The sequence below is a fragment of the Psittacula echo genome, assembly GCF_963264785.1.
Source record: "Psittacula echo genome assembly, chromosome: 6".
NCBI lineage: Eukaryota > Metazoa > Chordata > Aves > Psittaciformes > Psittacidae > Psittacula > Psittacula echo.
The window spans coordinates 71,493,366-71,517,841 of record NC_137743.1 but is presented as its reverse complement, the minus strand read 5'-3'; the positions used below and the strand labels follow the sequence as shown (position 1 = coordinate 71,517,841).

The following is a 24,476-nucleotide window of genomic DNA, read 5'->3' as shown; positions in this document are numbered from 1 at the left end:
AGCACTGGATTGATCAGTGCCTCAGATTTCACTGATCTTTGGCTCCAATATTTTTCTTGTTCTCTAGTAAAAAGTGCTAAACATTAGTTTGTTGACCCAGATTGCAAGCCAGCATTTACATGAGGGTAGAAGACACTCCCACAGCAAGTTGCACAGGCGTGCAACTTCCTCACACAACTGATACTAACATCAACTGGGTTCCTCCCCTCAGTTAATGGACACAAGAATTTGTTGGCATGAACAAGGAATTAATCATTATTGACCAAGCACTCATTATGGCAGCTTTCAAGAACAAGTGAGTTTAATTTTTGTAAAGAGGTCTGTTTAATGGGGAAGGTGAATATCATATTTTGCGTGTGAGTGTGAAGGATTAGTCAGGTCCTTGGTTTGCTTGGGCTGTAGCTGGGCATAAGAAGAGTGCAACATGCACTCTCTATTGATGACTAGAACAGCTGTAGCGGAGTCACAGGGAATCCACTCTTTGATCTGCAGTCAAAAAGGAATGGTCATCAGGGTTCTCACTAGGCTTAGTGATTAAAGGAAGAGTCTTATGAATATATCTCAAAGCCAGGGCTAGAGCAATTACAACAAATTTGAAGGTGGAGCGAAGTTTACTTTTAAATTCAGATATTCTGGACTTGTAGTTTTTCATTTTTCTGATGCTTCTTATATCTCAGAGGCTGGTGAGTTGACCCAGGCAAGTCAGCACACAGCTAAGTCAGACATCCTTAATCTAGAGATATCTTAGACGCAGTGAGCATAGTGTGTGTGATGTGCAATCTGAGACATACGTCCACCGTTTTTTTATTTATTATATTTTTATATATATGCATAATGATGGGGAGAAAAGACAAAAACTTACATCTGTGTACAGTTGTTTTCAAGTCCATCCATTAAAACATCCCTCAGTAGTTCCAATGTAGGAGATACCTTTGCTTTAAATCTTTCTTAAAATAGTGATTCCTATGTGATGTATGTAACAAGTAATGTTTAATGGTGTGCAGAGGCTAACTCTGTCACAGACACAAACATGCAAGCACAGAAGAACCACGTCTTCTACACCTTCTACACAGACACTAACACTCATGTCATAGCTGGTGACCTAAGGCTTCCAGTTCCTGCTAGAATACCTCAACAGCAGTCTGAACAAAATGTTCTTCTGTAAAGTGATCGCACAGCAGAGAGCTTTTATTGTTGCGAATCTCCATAGTTCAGCAGATGGGAAGAGAGCAGAGGGAAAATCAAAATCCATGCCCTAGGAGCCAGGCTATCTTAGTGATTTACAAATGACCTCAGGGATCTGCAGTCATTCTGGGCATTTGATATCGCTCAAGTCCCTCTGTCTTCCTCTCTCTTGCACTCTCGCTCAGCATAATAAAGATAAATCCAGGAGACTAAATTCAGCACTGCAGATTAGTGATGGGAAGGAAACTGGATGTGCATGAATTAAACAAGACCATTTGCCTCCTCTGATCTGCAGATGTTTTTCTCTCAGAAATGCAACTTCTTTTTTTGCAGGTGACACCCACACATCTCCTTCACTTACTGGCGATGATAATAAAGGAGATAAACAACTGGAGCTCATGCAGTTACACTTAATCTTTGTATGTCATCATCACCAAGCAAAGCCACAGCAATAGGAAAACAGAGCGGTTTTCTGCTGCTCGTTTCTAACTGACATTTCATCACCAAGTTGCTCATGTAGCCTATGGACCCTTTGAACTTCATTTTGTGCCTACTCTCTTTTACAGTGTGTGGGTACTGCCATACAGTGCTGAGCTGCAGTACATGTATCTTCCACCCATACCCTGATCCTCCTTTTGCCTCTCTGCCTCAGTGGTTTGAAATCAGATTGTACAACTACAACAGAAACTCCATGATAAAAGTTAAAAAAATAAAAAAGAGTAAAAAGAAAGGAATATTCAGATTGTAAAACCTTATGCTGCAGGCTAAATGTAGGATTTGTAAATAATCCTTTAGTTCAGAAAGAAGAAAAGGCAGAAATAAGGCTTTTTTTTTAATCTTTTTTGCTTTTGGGTAAGTGTATATGCATGGTCATTTTGACTTGAATCTCAGGAAACAACCACAGAACCTTCATCATTCCAAGGACTGCTTTTATTGGAGGAAATTCACTGTAGCTGCTGTCCAAACTAATGCATTTCTTTAGCTGCCAGAGATGAGCCTGGAGTGGCTTAACTCTGCTTTTCCTGCAGTCAGCCATTCATCGATCCTGCCTCTCCAGCCTGCTGTGGTTTGCTTGACCATTTCCCTTTGAATATGATTTACAGCTTTTCTCAAGAGATTCCTGGGACTCAGCAGCACACCCAAGTCCACGCACAGGACCTAACTTTGCTTCCACAATCAGTGCAGCTAGTCTTGCATTGATGCATAGCAGTTTATGCAGTAAAAAGTACTTCTGGAGGCAAGGACTAGGGTGGTTTTAATACTGTTACTTGTAGCATATGGCCAGGGAGAGAGGCAGAAGTCTGCCTAGTGTCACACACCCTACAGCTGCTTTGTTCATTTCCATTCCCTGAGGGACTCTTCCAGAATTTCACTAAAGTGGTTTCAGAGTGGTTTCTCCTTTAACCCATTTTGCTTCTCCCATCCTTAGTGCTGGATTGCTCCATCACAGGGCTGGACTTGACTAGTGCCAGCTTTGTGTGTCTGCAGCATAGAGAGGTTGCTCCCTTGCTGCCCAATTCTGTATCTTCATAGTCTCATACTTTTTGGTTGCTGTCAAAATAAAACATTGGCATTACTTCAGTATTCTGCTAATGAGAGAAAAAGCTACATGGGATAATGCTCCCAAAGGAGACTTCCTGCCCTGGACTTCAGCTTCTGTCCCTATGCATCAGGAACTAACGAGCTATGCAAACAGAAACAATTCCTTTCTCCAGCCAGTTTTGATTTGGCTGGGGAATGCTGAGAAGCCCAGGAAGAAATGCAAGCAGCCTACTTCGTCATTATTATGAGATAAAAAAACCCCAAACAGCTCTCATCTTGACCACTGGTGTTTGAAGATTAAAGTAGCCTGAAGGTTGTCACAGGCAGCAAGCATAGGAGGAAAATTAGTTTATTCAACTCACAACAGAGTGATCTAATTTAATGGGGCAGTGACAGGGCTGTTGGCCATTACTTTAGCTGTTATCTAAGTTAGCCTTGTTGATGGTTGTGTCCTGCTACAGCCCTCCATATGAGGGGCTTGAAATGTCACTCTGACTCTATACCTGCAGTGTTGACACCTAAGCACCTGTCCTGACAATACTTGAAGCCTCTTACTGCAGCTCTTGCTGCAGCTTCCTTCAAGGAAGCGGACCAGCATCTCTGAGCAATGTACGCTCGGATTAGAAGGCAAAGTCGCTGCAGGCAGGCGAAAAAAGCAATTGTAATTAAAGAGCCACTCCGGTCACACAAGGGGGCAGAAGAGAGGCTGGATGGGAAAGCTTCCTTCTGGCATTTCCTGCCTTTGATTTCTTGATTTTGCAACCTGATGTCTTTTCTTTTAAGGTACTTTAGTATGTAATTTCTTAAGCTTCTTTACTTTAGAGCAAAAGGATTTTGTAAAAAGGCCATTTGATCCTCCTACCAGACTGAAACCTCTATGTTAATTTCCACAGAACTGCGCTGTTAACAAATTGCTTGTTTGTGTCTTTGTTTTTGCTGGTTAGGGAGTAATTTTTCCCGACTAAAAAACTAGAGTCGTTCCAGACCGTGAAAACATTTCAACTTGATCCAGAATAGTTCTCTTCATGGAACAGAAAGCCAGTGAGGAAAAGGAATGATGTGGCCGCATAATGATGTAATGGCTAGGAAAACTGTGGCATTTGAAAATTCTCTGTCATATCAATTGTTAGACCAATGAGACACAGACACTTCCCAAAACTGAAGTGCTCCTGGTAGGTTTATGGGTCCTGAAAATAAAGTTACATTTAATTTTTAATATTTTAACAAAAAAAAAAAGTATAAAGAGAAAAGACAAAGTGAGAACCAGTGCCTTGATCTTGGAGATCCAGTTTAAAAGCAAAACCAGAGAACCCCACCATGAATTTGAGACCATTCAACTTTTTGTCTCTTTGCAAATGGGTTTGTATAAAATTGGCAGCCTCCTGATGCTTTGTCAGCCAAATTGGCCACATCAGAGTATCTGCATGCCCCTGAGGCTGGAATAGTAACATACTGTAATGTGATGCTCTAACAAAAGCACCTAATTGTGAAGAACAATCCGTTTGCATCAAGATAAGCAGCTAGTAATGTTTCCCTCTCAGAGCCACTTACAGACACTGACTGTAGCTACAAATTACTGCCTAGCGCTGTTTGCAGGCTTTCCTACTCTTTATTGGACCTTAAAAAAGCTGATGTTGTACTCATTACCCATACCTGTTTTCTGGTTAGTGTGAGTGACTAACAAAATTATGCCTTGGTCTGTGATTCATCTTGAATAAAGTATTTTCCAGTCACACAGCAAAAGCCTTGCCGAAAGCGGAAAGATTTGATCTTTAGCACTGAAGCCTTTGCTTGTGTGCTCCTAAGGTTCAAGCTTTTTGTACTGTGTTATTTATTAGTATCAAACATACCATCAGTAGCCAAAGTTGCTTCTGCTGTCAGGGCATGTCTGCAGGTATAATGAACATGGCAATAGCCAAAAGCCTGCTATGCACAGGAAATTAAATGTGCAGAAATTAAATGCACTGTGGGAAGCACGTGGTGTGTGGGATTCCCACGTGGTTGTTTGGCACAACTGAAAATCTGAAGATTATGGGAAAAATCAAAGGGATGAAAGACCCCCAAATCCTTCAAACAGAAAATATGCACCTATCCAATCACCACATGGCTCCAATCTTCTATGGCAACTCCTTACCCCAAACTGAAGAGGAATGTGGCATATGAGACAGCCTTTGTGAAGCAAATAACTAGTCAGGGTTACAGTGGAAGGCTGCATAATGGTGTTAGAGGTTAACAAATGGATGGGTTCCTGAACTGCTCAGTCTGCCATAGAGATGAAAGGAAAAGAGATGATATGTGAAGAAGGAAGATGTGATATTGCTTGACAGACATGCAGGGTCCATGTTTATAACTGCAGAAGAAAGAAGAGGCATTTTCAAAAACTCTCATGCAGGAAAAGGATATTGGAATTTGGGGTATTCAAACTAGAAGGAACATCCAAGACTTTTGGCGTTAGTAACCTTGATAGCCCCAGTGATGAAGGTTCAAGATACTGCAAAGATAACTCCTCAGCATTTGTCTCCTAGGGGCTTGGTTCCTGGAAGCATGGAAGAGCCAGGCTGTTGTTTTGTACTGTGCTGGGTACGTGCAGAACAGGAATCAGCATGCAGGGGGCTGGAGCAGCACAACCCTTGGTTGACCCCTTGCAACATATGTTGATTGCCATTCAGATATGATGACTGCATATCAGATGTTCATTTGACACTGAGATCCAGAAGTGGAGGGAAGGAGGATGAAAAATTAAATCACTGTTTGGCAGGACTATATTTGCATTTGAATTAAGACCTGTGTGCAAGGCAGAAAACCCTATTGATCTCTTGCTGTCCTCCATAAGGGCCAATTTCCAAGTTCAGAGTTGCAACAGAGGGAGGTTTCTCTTTACATCATCCTGTAAACAGTATATAGTCTCCAAAGGCAGGGCCAGGGAGGGCCAGGGCTGTCCTGGCATGTTATGCATTGCCTAAAACCAGATGGAATAAATTAGGATTGCTCTGTTTGTCATATATGCTAATCCGCATATGCAGAGCCAGACTCCAGGATTAACTGGCTTGCTTTTCTGCAAACACTTTCATTTAGTCCCTTACAGTGGTGGATAAAAGGTATTTACTGGTATCTCATCTCCAACAGCCTGTAATCTGTGTCCCTGCAGTTCTTCAATGTAACAGCAATGTGCACTTTTACACAGTGCTGGGGCCTCTCCTGTCCTGATTCTTCATATTTGTTTCATTATATGTATAGGATATATCTCCCTTTCTTTTTGGTCAGTCAAATGAATTAATACTTGTTCCAGATGTTCCAGGACTTACTTTCCAGTATCATGTCCTGGGAGATACCAGTATGTTTTAGATATGGAAATTACAAAAGTGTTAGGGGAAGGAAAGCAAATTATACCAACATTTGCTTTAGAAAGTAATACTTTTCTCTGACTAGCCTCAGGCTCAATGCATTTATTCAGGATTTAATTTACTTTATCTATTTAATAATTTTAAAACAAGATTGCAAAAAGTATAATAATACTCTAAGGAATGTAGATATAATGAAATAGAAACATCTATATCTAAAAATATATACATGAAGTTTAAATAGAGAACATTTGCTCTGTTTTATGCTTTTGATACACATTTGCCATCTCACCTTATATTTGTACCAGAAGATGTGATTTTTCACAGCGCATTGTAATCAGAGCTGTTGTTAACGTTGGGTTATACGATGACAACACTGGTAGATGGCATGGAGACTGATGAGACAGTGCCGTACCCTGTCAGAGGACTGCACAAAGCCTGCTGCTCTCTACCAGAAGTGGCTGGATGCCCCTGGCACAGGATCATCCACATCTCCCCTCCAAGTGAGGAGGAAGGTGGCAAGACATTAGCATTCTCTCAGTCAGTGCTAGCAAGGGCGGCCAAGCTGGGACCATGCAGGGATTGCCCTGGGTCCTGTCTGACTCATTCCCCTCCGCCTCCTGCACCTGCACCTTGCTGCCTCAGCTGTGGTACAAAGGCACAGTAAGGGGCTTTTCAGGAAAAGAGAGTAAAAAGTTTGTGTGGAAAAAATGTCAGTCTTGGAGGGTTTGTGCATGTGGTGAGGGGAAAGGAGAAGAAACATATGAAAAGACTGGGTTTAATTTCTTCAGACTAGTCATAATCTTTTGGGTTTGCTGAACTGACCCAGAGGAGTGCTCTCAGGGCCTGCTGGGTCCAAGACCACAGTCCCATACCAAACACACAGCACTGCCTTGTGGCAGTGGGTGCTCAGGCAAGTCACTGCTGCATGGGGTGGCGTAGCACTCTCCAGTAACATGGTTTGTGGTGATACGACTCAGAGCAAATGGTTTGGGGCTCAGTCAGCAAACTCACATAAAACTTCACATTTGGAAGTGCCAAAGTCTTTTTCTTGGGTTAAGGTATCAAAGCAGATTGTTGCCACACTTCCACGTCTCTCCTTTTGTAATGTCCCTCCAAAGGGAGAAAGAATCTGCTTATCCCAATTTGGAGGAAAGGGAATGTTGCACAATCCTAATTTTATTTCAAGATGGAAATATGATTTATTTTTCATTTAATTATTTATATATTAGTCACTATAAAATAAACCTCAACTCCTCAGCGTGAAAATGGATGTTATGCCAAGACAACCCCAATTACAATTTAGGATGTCTTATTAATGTAAACATGCTTAATTGAAAGGATGAAGCAGATTTTGCTGAAAATTTTGTCTTAATCCAGCATGGAGCATTCCTGAAGAACAACTTTAGATAGAAAGGTAACCTCCAGTCAACAAAAGTTCCTTGAAGTGCCTAGAGCAGTCCCTGCAGGTGGCTGAGCACTTGCAGTTCTGATTCACAATGGTGGGAATGAAGTATCCTCTCACAACCCAAAACCTTGGGTGTATATGGGAAAAAAATTCAAGTGATCATTAGTTGCTCATGACTGGACCCAGATTTTCAGGAGAGCTTCGGTACAGCCTAGGTGCTGGAAGACGTGCAGGCGTTTTCAGGAGGACTCAGCAGAATGCCTTCTGGATAGAAACAAAAACTAAAAAAGGAAGTAAAGCTCTCCTCCAGATCTGACCTCTGTGTCCTCTAATGCTTCCCATATGACTTTCTGTTCCCTCACTGTAAGAGACAAACAAAACAGAAATGGGGTTCTTCATGATGATGACATCTTTCTTCCTCTCCTGATTGTCTTTATTTTGTCTCCAGGTTGATTACTTTCTCACTCTGTGGATTTGCTTGTTCACGACTTCAAATGGCCTTATGGCAAAGTATCCATGAAGGGTCACATATTGAAGGTTTAGTAGTTTTCTATCAGCTTGATTTGTCCTGGTAGCCCATTTGTGCCACAGCCTAATAGCTTGGCTGACTTTTCCATCTTTCTTTCAAGCATGTGTTTTGAAGTTCAGACTGTGCCCTGGTCTTGTAGGGAAGAAAATACATTTTTTTTTACATTTTGCCATATTTAACAAGGATTTCTGAGGATTAGACATACAGGAAAGGAAACTAAGGGTTAAATCTAACGCAGCAGTAAATGAGAAAGGTCAGATGCTCTGCATCTCCTAACAGCTAGGCAAAACCACAAGTGTTAGGAGCAGACCAGCTCTGAGTTCTGATTCCATCTTTCTGTCTTACCCACTGACAGCCCTCATCACAATTGTATCTCATTTTCAGTCATCATGGAAAGCAGTCCTTTTAACTTCCCCCTTGGTTTTATGTTTGTTTGGTTTTTTGTTTTTCTTTTAGTATATTATATCAAAGTTTAGCCAATACTTGCTGTGGTGTAGTTATCCATGATCAATAACAACAAACATGATGAGAAAATGAGAGGCTGTCCTTCCATGTCCAAGAGCAAATGACTGCCTAGAAGCACACAAGGCCACTAGTAGGTCAGCTGATAAGTATCACGGCTGCCAGGACCGATATGCAGTGTAATCTCGTGTTGGTGCATAGGATGGGTAACCCTTGTTCTTCTGGTACGGTGGGTGCCGGGGAGTCATGTTCATGTAGTCACTCTGATGGTACAGATTCTTTTTGGATTTCTGCTGTGGGAAAAGGGTGAAGAAGAAGTGTGAAAACATTTCTGCAATTAGTCTGTCCTGCCTGGGGTGAGCACTTGAAAAGGGAAATCAAGAAGGGGAACAGGGATCCTTTGAACAGAGGGGGGTTGAATATTAATAAGAGCTGAGAGAAGTTAGTAATGGATTTAATTAATTTTTCCTTCTTTGAATTAACAAATCATCTCACCCAACTCTCATATTAACTACTGACAGTTCTGACCTTAGGTCCTGATTCAGGGAAGCAGACATACTTATTAGGCAGCCACAGGTTTAAGGGCATTTACAGAAAGATTGGAACACATATTCTCATAAAATAATCTATGGAGTTTGCCCAACCTGTATGTACATCTCCAGTTTATCTGCCAAGAGATTTACAGTGTTAGTTTTCCAGGTAAAGGAATGTTGAAAATCAAGGATACAAACTGGTACCTCTCACCATCAATTCTCAGCTGTGAAGTGACTCAGCAGAAGCAATACAGCCTAAACAGTGAAGGCTGTCCTCCTTTATTAGGAGGAAAAAAGAAATCAGCTTAACCCAAACAGAAGCAGGAAAAATCAGCCTAGGCTATGTCTATTGTGGCTTGCCTACGATTTACAGAAGTAACATGCAATGCTTTTATTGTTCTAAGCCTTCCTTTGAGGTGCAAAATAATCAGAGCTGATGTTAATCTTTTATTTGTATCACTATCTGAGCCTCAAAAATCTCATTTCCACTGTTGAATTCCTGCTTTATAATGTCCCTGTGAGACAGGGGAGGCATCATCTGTCTCAGAAATACAAGTAGCTGAAGACAGGTGAAATAATTTGCCTGTAATCATAGAGGAAGTTTGTGGCTACAGCAGCAGTTGAGCTTTAACTGCTGCAGGCTGTGTGTAAGGTTGGTGTTTCTGTGTAGCTGAAGGCATTATTGATCAGGGGCTAGGTAAAGTGCTTCCTTGCTTTTTGTTAATACTGATTATACCTTCTTTTGTAAATCTCCTTTATACTGATGTTTCCTTCTTAGGTACATAAATATTTGCATATGCTGCAATATGCTTGTGATGCTGCAGAATTGGAGGAGCTTTGTATTAGAAAATCTGGTGGCTGAGTTATGCTGTCCATATAGAGTGGGGCAGTTACTATGAAACATTTTAAGGTTTTTATACTATCTGTTCACTGTAAGTTACATGCTGTTTATGTCATGCAATGCAGGTGATGTATATATATATCAGTAGATACAAAAGCTTTACTTGTATGTGCTCAACTCCATAATATATGATTATTAATTCACCTTAAAGGCAATTTTGCATGGGAGAAAGACATTTTGCTAGCATGAATGAATGCTGGACTGTCACAGAATCAAAGACTGCTGCTTTTAGAGAGAAAAGCAGCCTTTCCCTCCAGGGAAGGCAGAACTGTATGTAAATAGACGAATCCTGAGCTTCTTTCAGGAGCTCAGGTGAAACAGGTTTGCCGTGGCTGTCAAGTATCATATTTTAGGAGTATTTTTTTCACAATTCACAATATCTTCTAGGCAGCTGTATTTATATTCAGCAACACGCTAAATATATCCATGCTCAAAGTACATATTATCAGGAGAATACCTCCAGCAGAGATAACAGCAGGTAAAAACTGATGCCATGAATGGCACACATCACAGTGCAGCCTTGCCACTCTTGCTAGGGACAGACATGTTAGTAGCAAAGTGTGTAGCCATTAGGTACCAAATGAATATAGCAGAGAAAATGGTTCAGATTGTAAGTGATGGATTTGAATCTACAGTGTCCCATCAAGCACAGCCACTGTAGCACAGCATTGAACACCATCAGCTGTTTGCTGTAATCCTCTCAACTCTCCTAGGAGTCAGCCTCCACAGTAAGGCACAAAGAAGGACCTGCCTCTGCATTTTCCTATGGCAATGCCCCATTTGATGTTTTCCATCAGAAATAACTATATATTGAACAAGCATATTTTTGTGAAACACTTAACAGATCTCAAGATTGAACCAGCAGTAAGAGTGGCTTTCTATATACACACATTTAACCTCTCAGGAACTTTGGGCTCTTTTTACAGGGTACCTCCTAATGTACCGATAATTGCTATTTAATGACAAAGATACAGGAGAAGGGCAGAATGCAAGGAACACAGCTCTCTATGATCATTGTTGAAGTCTTTTCCACATGGAGTAACTAGTGTAAATCAGCTCTGGGAGATCACAGTCCTAAGACTTGTCTAGGAAGATGTCCTTCTGCTGCCTCTCCATCACACCTCACTCTTTCTGTACTCCATCAGGCAGAACTGGATGTGGCCTGGGCCAGCCAACTCTCCAGAGAGATTAGAAAGCAAAAATAATGAGCCATAAGACTGTCTCAGCTTTCTTAGCATTAATGTACAGAGGCAGACGAGGGACTACTGAGATCGCAGTGCTCCTATTCGCTTGCAGCCAAGCTGCTAGAAATATCACGTACTTGAGGGAATTGATGGATAGGCACAAGGCATCAGTGTCTTGTGGCCTTGGGCCACCTGAGCATTCCCTAAGATAGTTTTACTGTAGGTGAGCTCCTTCTCTCAGTCTAGCCTCAAAGGGCTTTTCCATGAAGGCTTGTAGTGCTAGATTTCCTTGACACGGACAATTGGCAGAGCTAGAGATTGTGTCCCAGTATTGCTGGTGTGCTGGGCACTGGCAACACTATGGCATTACTGTTTGCTTTAGCACTCTACTGCAGAGGCCTGACTGCTCACCTGGACAGCATCCAGGGTTTCAGCTCTTTTGGGGTGTAGCATGGGTGTGCACATATAGCGGGGGTGAAGAAGCACTGTGATCCTGAGGTGAGGGGTATCAGTGAGTTTGTGGTAAGCACAGCAAGCATAGCCTGAGAAATGAACTAGGACAAAGAGCACATAGAGCAAAGGAAAACAGTAGTTTCTTACCCAGTAGTTAACAAAAGCTGCGGTTATCAGCATACTGTAGAAAGCAAGAATTCCAGTCACTGCCACCATAGTCCACAAAGGAACTGCAGACTGAGGCTCTTGTATTTGCATGGGTGTCTCTTCAAGGAAAAGAACAAAGAAAACTTTAAGTACATGAAAGCAACCCCCTCAATCTTTGCTTATTTACTCCTTGTTCCAATGAACTATTTGTATTAATCATCATTTAAGATGTCTTCTTCAGGACATCTGGAGCAGTAATGTAGTTTTACCAGGCAACCCAACTTATTTTTTTTAAGGAAACAAACTGCATTAAGCCATCATGTAGGGAGTGTGTACAGGGAGGATACTGGCCTACAGAGAGTTCTCAGCTTACCTTTCACATGAATGACCGTCCCATTGCTCTTCTCATTGTAGACGTATGGGGGTGGATACATGGCCTCAATTTTGCAGAAGTAAATGTCAGTTTGGTTGACACTCATATTCCAGAGATTGAAGATGACTTTGTCTTTATCATGAATCCCCTCGCAGTTGAATTCTTTATTTGAATTACTGCTAATTTTGGTCGTGTTCCATAAAATAAAGCAAACCTCAACTGCTCTGTCTGTTCCTTTGTGCAGTGAAGCTCGAAACTCCTTCCCCGTTCCATTGTATGTGTAATTGCAGACTAGAGTTGCGTTTTTGTGAGCTACAGTGAGCAAAGGACTCTGATCTACTAAAATCTTGTTTTCTGGAAGAGAGAGAAGAAAGTGAGAAAAACACTTATTTATAAAATACTGCATGAGATACAGAAACACTTCAGAGCCACACATCCTCCCATGCAACTCTTTTCCACAACTCGTCTCCTTTGCTGACACTTCCTACCTGGGTACATAACCACCAAGCTGCAGAAGAAATTTCTGAGAGATTTCTGAGAAGAGCTCTTATTGCTACAATTCCCCTTTAAATAAATAACTACATAGTCTCTAGGAGAGCGTGTGAGGTCAACAGTGTTTTTCTTCAAAATCAGAACACTGGTACAGAAAGTGGCCCATGTGATAAAGACAACATCAGGGCTCAGAAGGCTACTCTGCAATGTGTGTGCATGTGTATACATATAAGGCCACCTTAGTCTACCCTTTCCTTAGCAGGCAGTTTCTCAGGAGACATTATGGAGTGAAAATGCTGTGAATTAAATGCTTAGTTTAGCAGTCAGATAAGAGAATATTATTTATACATTTGATTTTTAATCATATGACAGACTTGAAGAGTTTGCAGGTGGATTTACTGAACCATTTCAAGGGTTTGAACCTTGGACAATGAGCACTGAAAGCATGAACTGCTGTCATTTTAATGTAAAATAAGTAATTTCTCTAGCTAGCAGCTGTAGTAGATTCTTAATCTCTCAAAGGACTCAGGAGCTGACTAATTTGATGCTGCATTGGTACTTAGCGCTTGAATGGCCTGCAAAAAAGCATCACATGAAGGTATAATTCAATTTGAATTGACCGGACTAAATACATAAACAGGAAATGTTTTCTAACATACAGACCTCTGTGCTACTACCTGCCAAACAATGAAACACTGCAAGGACTATGCAGAAAGACAACTTCTTCCAAGAAAAATCATCCTGTACAAACAAGACCCAACTTTTCTAATGGTGACCTGTAAGTAAGAGCAAGGGAGTTCTGGCTTTCAGGCTAGGAACTTGCCAGAACTAAGGACAGCCCTTTTTGTGTGTGTATATGATTATGTAACTCTTCATGCAAGCTCAACTCACATGAGGTCTTAGTAGCCTTTTATAGATCCCTGAGAATTGCTGTGGTTGTGAGAATTACAATTGTATCTCGTGTCCTGAAAATCTGCTGCAAAAACTATATACTTTCTAATTAATCCATGTGATGAGACTTAAGAGAAGGCTAGTAAGGGAAATGAATGGGAAAGAGGCCAGATCCAGAATGCCCAGAAAACAAGTATTTCACCATGTTTAATAATATTTAGGACCAGAAAGCTACATTTAGTGTGTTTATACCTACACAAGAAGATGGAGTACCCCAAACTTTTGCACAGGATACTCCTTTGGGATGAATGTGATCCAGGGAGTAAAGTAAACACAGAGATGTATGAGATGGCCAAGACTAGTGATAGGGTGTGGGCAGTAAAAACAACCCACTGCTAGCAGTTTGTCTAGTTATCAGCCCAACCCATGAAACTGCTGAAGTTGTTCATTTTCTCACTGAAAGTCTTGTTTACCATCCTTTTCTAGTCATGAGAGCAGGAAGCCATGAGACAGGGAATGCTCTACTGCCTCAGATTTATCAAAGAAAGACTATAGTCTAAATTCCTTGTGTTTCTTTGTTCAACATAGTTAGAATGTGGGGTTGAGCAGAGCTCATTACAGCTCTGAAGTCCCATGTTTGCAGGGAACCCAAACACTATGAAACTTCTTGTTTTGATGAAGGATGAGTATTTCCAGGCTTTCCAGCAGAAAACAACACAGATCTTGGAATCCTGGAACTGAGCAGTAACAGAGTAATAGCAAACAAGGCAGGTTTCTACTTGAGCTGCTGCCTGTGGTGAATTTTCATTGAAATGAAGACATTTCAACAAAACATTTCAGTTTCATTGAATCAGCATTTTCCAACAAAAGCTCTCACATGGGCTTATAAGGCATGAGTAAGGGGGAGGGGGGGAGGTTTGGATTCCACCCCTTTAGACAAGGTATTTCGTCATATTTTTGTTGGCCAGAAAATTGATCTTTGGCATAAGTGGCAATATACTCGTCTGCAATAGAACTGTTCTACCTTTAGCACAGCAGAATTCTACACATCTCGCTCGAGACAGTTATTCTGTTTTTATTCTGATTTGCACTGCAATAGTGCCCACCAGTACAACCCTGACTGAGACAGAAAAGGTCTCTTCTGAAGGTGTATTCAATCCCTGTAACAGAGTTTACAACCAGAATAGGCATCCTGGAACAGACACTTGCAGAAGCATTACACTTCAGAAAAATGCTTGCCTGTTTGTTGCTGCAAGTACTTATAGAAAACTAATGGATGTTTATTGCTCAGCCTGTTCAGATTTTCACTACAGCCAAAGGCAAGACAAAGAGCACTAAAATCTCATCCCTGAGGGACCACCTTCAAAAGTTATTTTAGGCTCATCTGCAGACCTCAACAACTTCCCACCACCTTTTGCTGTTGTCAGCTAATGTGGATTCCTGATATTTACTACCTAGCTTCATGCCTTGAGATCCACTATTTAACTACAGCTTTGGGCTATTTATGTCCCTGTCATAACACTGTGCTAATTTGCAACCTGTCTCTTTTGATACACCTACCTAAAATAGTAAGCTCTTTCAACTTATTTCCACCTCTCGGGTTTTTGGTCTGATCTGTTTGCCTTGACGTGCAGGCTGTGTGTTGATAACCTGTCCCCATGCTGCTGATGTTGGGATGCAGCATGGCTCAGCATTGGGAAAAAAGTGTATTTGTGAAGACTGCTCCTACATGATTTAAGCTAAGCACTCAAATCTGTTTTCACAAAGTCGCTCTACTAGTTCAAGTCTAAATTGATTGAGGAAGATCTTTTGGTTTTCATTTGTAGGAACTAATTAGCACCACATGAATCAGTTGGGCTGCAACGCCAGCAGGGGCAAAGCAGGCTTACCCCACACAGAAGTGTTAGACTGGCCTGCTTCCTCCTCCAGGCTTGGGGTTTTTTGAATTGGAGAAAGTAAATCATGCCAAAATGTGTATTAGTTTCATGGATAAGACAAAGTAAGACCAGACATCCCTTACTTCACTTGTGATCTGAATAGGATTTGATTATATTCTTAGTTGTATCTGGACCATTCTGAGCAAAGATGGGCTGATACTGCTTTTTCCTATGTAGTTTTTCTTGTAAGTGTCACTTTGGGTTTATTAAAATGGTGAAACTCTGAAACATTTAGTATGTGTTTCCATTAGTGTATGCTTTCCCCTAAATAGGCTATGATCGCCATTTCCAGAGCTGTGTTCAGTCATGCTGCATAGTAATAAATATCTGTATCTTGGCCTTACCCAGCCAAGAAGATGGCACTTATGAAAAATCATTGTCAGTTTCAAAAAGCTGTGAAGTCTAAAACTGTAAAATCATTGAAGTCAGTGTACACAGGCTACAAGTTTCCCAGGATTGTGCGATTTGTATGCAATGGTATGTGAGGTCTCAAAATGTTTGCTAAGCTTTTTTATACCTCATTTGTCATGCTGGACACGTGAAGAGGTTTTGCATCATGAAGAAAAAATGCCAACCACAGATAATATCCATAAAATTCCAACTCCTTAATCATGGACCCCTGATACAAGCAAAACTTCATTGACTTTTTTTCTTCCTTTTTTATTTGCCAAGGAAGTGAAACAGAGTCGACAAAGTACGGAAAATAACTATTTTGAGGGTTTTTTTCCAGAACTTTCCATGAATCATCTTCAGCTATTGGAAAAAATATTCTGCTAAAAATATTTTGTACTCTGCTTTATATTTCGTACTCCGCTTTCTTTCTTTTCCATGCCAATTGACTCCAAGGAGCTTTTTGCCAGAGCAAGGAATCTGTGATAAGCTGGGATTTCTATAAGTAAAGTAAAAAAAATGGCCCAGATAAGTTGCTGGAGTTTATTTAATCCACAAACAGAAAGACACACAGCTGTGCTATAAACAAAGGTATTCCAGTTTTGCTGCTGCTGGTCTGTTGATCAATTACTTTAACTTCTCTTTTCCAGGTACATGGGTCTTTCTCTTTTACTTTGCTTTTTGGTCACCCAGCTATGTGTATAATGTGCACCTGGGGGGAGCTTCCCCTTATAGCCGTTACAGACTTGTTTTCGGCTGATCTTTCCTACCCTGGTGTGAGTACTGCAGGAAACATAGTACTACACAAAGCCCAGTTGACACTTGTTGCAAACTGACAAGAAAAAACCCAGTGAGAGCAGAGGGGGTTTCTTGTCAAGTTTGTGATTTTGGGTTTTCTGAGCAAGAATTGGTTAATGTCACCTTAATCTTGGGTAACCTCACCTTATACATCTTCTGCATGCTGGTAACCTTAGTGGGTTAGAGGCTGATTTTAACACCCAGAGACCATAAGCCAGAAGGTTATGAGGGTAGAAAAACTATGAGGTTATTCGTGATACACTGCAGTGGGAACCCGCTGACACTACTAATTTCACAAAATTCATGGGACAGGCAGCTAGATCTACCTGCCTCTCTTACAGGCTCTAGCAAGGTAATTATTTATCCAACAAAAAGGGAGAGAGGTCAAACTTTGTAAATGTAAGTGTTTCTGCAAAAGCAAAACGAACAAACTGATCTGTTAAGTCCCTTTTCATGATTCCAACTCAACCTGCAGCACTCACTAGTACAGTCTAGCAACAGTACAATGGGACAAATTCTTTTGTCCTCCTTAAAAACAAAATATACCTGAGGCCATAATACACTCTGTGGCTTGAGGAAGTCCTGCAGGATTTTGACCTGCCTTAATGTTTTCCATGTACTAATGATCTATTTTCTCAATAGAAATTAAGAGGTGGAGAAAAGACATGGAAAGAACTGAGATCCCTGAGAAGCAAGTTCTACATGTACTTCTTTTTAAGCAGTTGGACAGTCTCAGTGAAGCTGTTGGAGAAACTTAAGTTCTTCATGCAAAGCAAGTGTATAAATGTCTACAGAGCCATGGCATAACCCCTGGGTCTGATAACCCTACAGTATATTTTATGGTGTTGCAGTGCAAAAAAGTTGCTTGAAAGCTGTGCACCTCGTGGAGATGTCTTTAAGACTGTTTAACTCATTGCTGATATTTGTCCCCTCCTGGAATCAGTTTCTTCTCTGACAACCAGGGGCCCATTGTGGAAATAATTATGATGTTGCAAACACAGAATTATAAACATGGGAAAAGAAGAAGAAGAAACAAAAAGCCTATGAACTCTTAAAGAAATGTAGATCATAGTGTCATTCAAATTACGATGTCTTCACTGAGGAAAAGAATTATAGAACAATAAGGGAGAAATACGGGAAAACCAGATTCAATTGTATCTCTCGTATCAGAAAAAGCAAACCTTTGAAGATGCTCTATATGTGAAAAGTTTTGTACTGGAAAACAGATTTTTGTGCCTATCTGTAACTTGCCTGTAAGATACAAGACACTGATATTTGGAGAACACCCAATAATAACAGTTCACAGGCCAGTGGTTTAAAAAATTGTCTGTCTCAAGATTATCCTAGCAAAAGCCATCAAAAGCCTTGCTTTGCATTTTGATGTACCCCTTGGAAAGACTTGTTAACTCTGAACATACGAACACAGGATCATCAAGACAACAGCAAGGCAAAATACCCTCAGCCACCACAACTGATGATTCAGAAGATTCACTAACACTCAGGATTTCAAAATCACAAATAGATATTTTATGTTGTTAAAGATCTTCTCACAAAGAAGAGAGATATCTTGTGAATAGCAATAAACTTCTCAACAATGCACAAAGCAATCCCCATCCTCCCATTTTTGAGCTCAGTAAGCATCTCCACTTTTGGTCCTTTTATTTTCTAGTTCTGTGAGGATGTGGGTGGGCTGTGCTCTACAGCCCATCACACCAAGCTAGGCTATAGTGGGCCTTGGAGCTTTGCACATAAGACTTGGGGGTGGTGGAGAGGCTGAGCCAAGAGAGGCACTGGCATCAGGTCTGCTCAACCTCCCTGCCCCCAAAGACAAGGCACTTGTGAGCAAAATCTGTAAACCTGGGGAAAGGCGAAATAAACCCTCCTCTACATATGCATGCAATTCCCAAATGCATCTGAAGATAAATCAAATTAAAAGAAATCTCTTGGATCCTATCTTGCAAGGATACTTGTGGCAGGAAAAAAATCAGCTTCTTAGTAGTATCAGGTTGTTCCATATGCAGTCTTAGCAGCATGCTCTGTCTGTTCCCTTTCATCCAAACACAGAATGATTTCTGCAAATCAGTTCGAAGCTATTCTAGTCATTTTCTCCCCTGATCATCACAATGAGGAAAATAAGCGGATAGGATTGAAATGGGGGGGGTTGTTACCTGTTACATCAGCGGTGGGGATGAAGCAGAGCACCACGAGGATCCCCAGGAGCATGGTGCTAACGGTGGGCCCGATGCTTTGTCCCCACCCCCTCCAGGCACTGTCACGTCTCCCAGGGCCTCTTATCACCAGCCCTCCTTCCCTGTGGGGCCAGGCTGCACCCTCAGTTGCTCACACAACTTCTCTCCTCCTCCCTCCGCAGCACATGATACACAGCCAAGTGAAACCACTGTAATGGCAATGCTTGAACAGGAAGTTAAATTGTTTGATGATTTTAGGATGTTGCCTCTGCAAAGCTCAGTAACACCTGAAAATCAGTGGAAGCCCACATTTCAAAATAAGAACTTGTGTCCCTGTATTGCAAGATGCATGCTTGTGTCTGGGGCTCTGCAGGGTTGCTTCTCTCAATGAGAAATGGACTTCCCTAGAGGTGCAGTGCTGCTTTTTTACCAAGAGTACATACAGATATATGCTGTTCCCATCATCATGGTAGATGCAAACAGCAGTTTTTAAGTTCCTGGTGGCTAAACCTGGTCCCTCAGGAAGCTATGTGCTCAAGAAGCTCCATCTGTCCTCGCTCCCAGGAGCAGAAACCTGCCTCTCCTGGCCTGCCAGCTTGCTTCTGTCTGCCTTCCCAGCCCCTGGGAACACTGACATATTTTGGCAGTAGATAATCTCAGTTTGTTTATTTTCATTTTTCTATATCTGCTGGCTGTCTAAACGCAGACCAAACAGTGCAAGAAATAATGATCTGGTATACCTCCCCTTTCGAAAAAAATCCCAAGTCGTAAATGAGCGCCACTCTAATCCTATTGACATCTAAATAAAGGCAGCATAGAGCAGACACACTTCTCAATCAGTGCTTTCATTAGAGGTCTTCTTATTTAAAGTTTTTCTCTTTGAGTCACTTGGTAAATGCTCACTCCTCTTTGCCCTGCAAGCTCAATGTCACCTCTCCCCTTGAAACAGCATGATTCTGAGAGCCAGTTAATAGTATTTATAACTGTGAGCAACTCTGGTTAGTAACTATTTACTTTTGTCCACCAAAGTAGAAATATTGTACTGCATCAATGCCTGTCATTATCTGTGATTTATCTGAGAGTGTTTAGGAGGAAGACTTTCAAGAAAACTGGGCTGTTGCAGGAAAGAATGAAGACCCATGAACTCTTTTTCCTTTTCCCTTAGTATCAGAGGTCTTTAGGCCATGTGTCATCACAAATTTCATATGCAATCAAGGGGCAGCTTAGCTGGTGTATCCATTTGCAACCTAGGAGTTTTGATAATATTCTTTAGTTTTGTAGTTGGGGAAAACTGCTTGAAATACTAAAAGTTTGGGAATTTCCTTGCACTTAAAAAATAAAATTTAAAAAAAAATAGTTAGATTCTCTCTTTCTTAGCCCATTTTTGTGGCTTTTAAATAACCTTTTGAGTCATATGAGTGTACCTGCAGTTATCAATGAAATAGTCTCAGTCTAATTTGAAGTGAGAATTCCCCAACAAAGTTACAAAGTTCAGTATCTTTTTGCTGAACTGCACTGCCTTGGAACTGAAAATTGCTGTTGTCACATCTTCTGGCTCAGGTAACTGAACCTACACATTGTTTATTGAGCCTGCTGCACATTTCTGCAGCCTGGCTGTCAGATCCTTTCTGTATTTGGGATACAGATTCAAAATGCACAGAGTGTATTCTCCCCTTATCACAGAATTACCAGAGTATACTGCAGAGAGTGCTACTGCTGTTCATTTTACTGGCATATGTTGTCAAAGGGGCACCATTCAGATGGAAACCTGATTGTGGAAACAGTTGTGTAGGAAGAGACTGCTCTAGGGATGTCACTAACAAAACCCAAGAGTGAACAGTGCGCATTCTCTTCAGTGTGGCCATGAACCCATTTATTCCTTTCCATCACTTATTGCTCCTCATATGCCTCTCCCATGCTGAGGACAGACCAAGGTATTTTCTGCAAACAGGGGCTGGACTGGTGGAATAGAGGAGAGGGGAGAGGGGACACTGAGAAATTATCCACTGTGGCCCTGGGGACCAACTTGTGAGGTATCGTTTCTCTGTGCTGATGAACAATGGTACCAGTATTTCCCTTTCCAGAGCCTCTGGTCCTTCAGTCATGATTTCAGTTTTGCCTAATGGTTTCTTTTTTGATCCCTGGAGTAAGGAAGGGCATTCCGCCCTTCTCCCCACCCCCAAAATAGCTCTTGGCTCATCTGCCCTTCTTGGTTTTCTAGGATTTTAAAAGGGTACAAATCATCCCTGTGTTCCCGAGGGTATGGCTTCTTTCCTTCTGCAAATTGCAGCTCTTCTCTAATGTAAACAGTTCATTTCCGATCACTGAGATACTCAACTTTGTCATTTCACATGTATGATCTTTTTCTGTTGCCAAAGTTATCATGAGGGTAGGGGAAGGAGATATTAAGTGCAAGCTGTCTTGCACTTAGGACAAACCACATAAATGTTTGGCTAGGAAAAAAAAAGAGCAACCTGAAAATGTCCGCCAATGTGCCCTCACTCTAAATTTTTCATTATTCTCCCACCTTTCTAAGTATCTTCTATACCCTGAGCATTACCCGAGGGTGTTCCGCAATACCATTAGTTGAGGCACCATTCACTTCTTATCTCATTTTCCATTCAGAGATCAGTCTGTGTGTATGCTGGCAGACAGGCTCTGCTTGCTGTCACAGCACTGGAAATCTAGACTAATGTTATAATTTCAGTGGAGCTAGAGCTGTGAGAGCACTGAAAGAGCTAAAGATGCAATTTGGCCATGTTTGGGAAAAAGGTTTCCATCCCATCACAAAATGGCTGAAATTGCAGTCCAAGAGAAGTAGATGAGAGGTTTGGAAATGGGTGTTCAGGGTACGCAAGAATCTAGAATATGGGCTTTTTACTCATTACAGTATGTAAATAAACACTCCAGGTATTTGACCTTTTTGAGCTTTTCATGCCTACTGTTAGAAGACCAAGTACTGACAGGAGCTATGACCTGAGTTTTAGAGAAATGCTGATATGATCTAGTATAGTTTCTCAGAGGATTATCTGGAGATCTTTAAAATAGTCCAAAGAAATCCCAAGCAAACTGCCAGTTTGCCTTTATGTGTTGAAGAACGAGGAAGTAATGACCCACATATTCTGAGCCAAACACTCAGCTGATAAAGTCAAGAAAGAGATTCCAAATTTGTTATGATTAAAGAAGTGGATTGTTTAGATTGAACTCCCTTCAATCACTGGAAGTTGTATAGTGCCATAATTGTTCCCAGCACATACTCCTGTTCTCAGGCAAATAAAAATGTACATGCATAACAGGAGTAATTGCAATAATATGTTATCATTCACTTATTCCTGAGAAGTTCAGTGTAATGGGAGGAGAGTTCTTTCTAACTAGAGAGACAATGAACGATCATCTTATTCACCCCCTACAGTGTCTAGTATGCTAACCCTAAAGAGTTATGTTGCATTTGTCATCCGAGGCACAATCTGAAGTTACATATTGTTATCTCAACTTTACTCATGGGGAATGGAATCACAGCAAGGTGAAGAGTCATGCCCAAGGACATACCTCAGGTTAGTGACAGAGCTAGGGACCACTACAAGTAGCCCTGTGCTCTTTAGTTTTCAAGGTCTGATCAGCTTTCTGACAGCCTCTGTCCTATGCTGTCGTTTCGTTGCGCGCCCATGAATTTTCACTGTGTTGTGAGTCTTTCCACACCCTTCTTTCTGTGAATCCAGATGCCTTCATTCCACAAGTAGAACCATCACATTTAGAAGGGAAAGTTAATATACTCCTTCAGAGGCAATTTTCAGTTGGTTTTTCTATACCTTAAAATATTACAACTGATGCATAGTACGTAGAAACCTTCCAGGGCCAGAGCTTAATAGATCATGTCACAGTGGAAAGGGAGATTTCTCTTTTAAAAAGATGTGAAATCTTGTTTCCAGCCCTCAAGATAGCAGCCCATAAATGTGTCACTAATATAAGACTAAGCGCTACCATCAAACACATATAAATTTGAGAGAGAGCTTGAGGGAATCCTTCCCTATTTGGAGAAAGAAACATTTTCCTGACAGGCTGATTATTTTTAATGCCAATAGCTGGAAGCTGTTCGTTAGTGTTTGTTGGGAAGGGGCAGGAGTTCACACATATACATTCCTGGCTCTTTTCAGGTTAAAAATATCATCCAAGTTTCAAAGTTGTAACCATTTTTTCTGGCTGCAACTATTCCTGGTTTGGACTGTTAGAACAAGTCCCAGGGCAGGTGGTTTAATGGGTGAAGAGGAAATGGCTCAAAGCTGCGTGATTAACTCCATCTATCACCTGCCTGTAATATGACATATGGCTGCTGCTTCATTAGGGGTCACATGTTTAGGTAGAAACACCTGAAATGAAGCCCACAGGTGAGCATGTATCTGCTAAATGTTCTGTGATAAAAGAGTTTTGAGATTAAGGTTAAAGGTAGAATGATTTCTCTTAGCTGTGTTGTTTGCTTTGTGTTTTTCTTGGGAAGAAAAGGTGAGTGAGACTCCTGTATACTGCTACTGCATTTGACAAAATTGCTGTAGTTTATTTCAGCTGAGACCTGATGCTTGGGATTGGTAGAGCAAAGAGACCCTGGAAAAATAATTCTTGGCTCTTAGCCTGTTTTAGAGCTGCTGCCAGGAGCTGGAGGGACTGGGCTAGCTCTTCCAATTCTGCACTGAATGATAGGCCAGTGATCTGCCCTTCCTAAGGAGGGGGTATGGGAAAGCTGGAAAATAACCAGTGAAGACATGAAGGATATGGCAACAAAGCAGTGTTGTCCTGTATATGAATATCTCTTTAAGATGGAGAGAATTTCTTTCCATCTCCTTTATACTGCTGAAAACAAAAGATACGAACAAGCACTGCAGGAATATTTCAAGAGAATCTTCCAAAGAAATTAAAGCCTTGAATTCTCCAGCAGACAAATTCAGAGTTCAGCTTTGTGCAAAAAGGCAGCTTCCTGACCTGGCTGCCTACAGCTTGTCCAGAGAAGTTGCATAGATCCCTAAACATCTGTAACAACATTTGTACCTGCTAGGGCTGTGTTTTGATATCTGAGGGCAAGGTGGAATTGTCACAGGTACTGCAAGTTGCAAGGGTCTGTAGAGTCCTGCTGGAGGAGAAAGGCTTTCTGGAGCTGGTGAAACTGCAGTCATATACAGCAAGAGCCCAAGCCTGGGAGGTACACATGCAACAAAATCTGCCTGGAGCTGGCTGGTCTGCCAACTGTGCCAGCATTTCCTTTTGGAGAGAAATAATTGACCAACATCATTGCTGCCAAAAGCAGCACGTGAACAGCAGGGATAATCAGGAAACCAGAGCCCTGGGGTGAAATACGAATGAAATCAAACTGGCTCTGTATACAGTTGAGTCACTTGGCAAATGTTACTTGTAGTAAGGGAATGCCGTGGCTGGGCTTTCCAGGGAATTGTCTGCATTGCCTTTATTTGTAAAAGAACAATCTACATAGCCTGTATTTATGGGTAAATCCTTAGCTAGAGAAAACACTTCCACCTCCACTGGGTTCAGCAGAAACAGGACAGCCCAGGCTCAGCTCAGATTATAAGGTTTAAGACTGTCATGATCAGGTCTATTTTTAAAAGCTTTAACTCTTTCACTCCCAATTGTTGTGTTACTGTTTGTCTCACCCAAATGCTACATTTTATAGAAATGGTACTGGTGCTACCAGCATGGTACATGTATGGTGAAGCA

The 24,476-nt window shown here is 41.3% G+C and overlaps 1 protein-coding gene across 1 annotated transcript; it reads right to left on the bottom strand.

Annotated features, from left to right (window-relative positions):
* Nucleotides 1-8,048: 8,048 nt before the first annotated feature.
* Nucleotides 8,049-18,821, bottom strand: CD28 (CD28 molecule). Its single transcript, XM_080621063.1, has 4 exons — nucleotides 18,735-18,821; nucleotides 12,059-12,412; nucleotides 11,686-11,804; nucleotides 8,049-8,760 (listed from the first exon to the last, which is right to left on the bottom strand). Exons 1-4 carry the CDS (start codon nucleotides 18,787-18,789, stop codon nucleotides 8,620-8,622), a joined length of 669 nt encoding a protein of 222 aa, XP_080477189.1. The 5' UTR covers nucleotides 18,790-18,821; the 3' UTR covers nucleotides 8,049-8,619.
* Between the last annotated feature and the right edge of the window lie 5,655 nt (nucleotides 18,822-24,476).

Bases quoted from the DNA above. Each gene is read 5' to 3' on its own strand.
- CD28 (XM_080621063.1), bottom strand. From the start codon at position 18,789: ATGCTCCTGGGGATCCTCGTGGTGCTCTGCTTCATCCCCACCGCTGAT. The intron at 11,805-12,058 runs GTAAGCTGAGAA...TTTTCCTTGAAG, and splicing joins GACGGTCATTCATGTGAAAG to AGACACCCATGCAAATACAA. The intron at 8,761-11,685 runs GTAAGAAACTAC...CTTTTCCCACAG, and splicing joins CAGCTTTTGTTAACTACTGG to CAGAAATCCAAAAAGAATCT.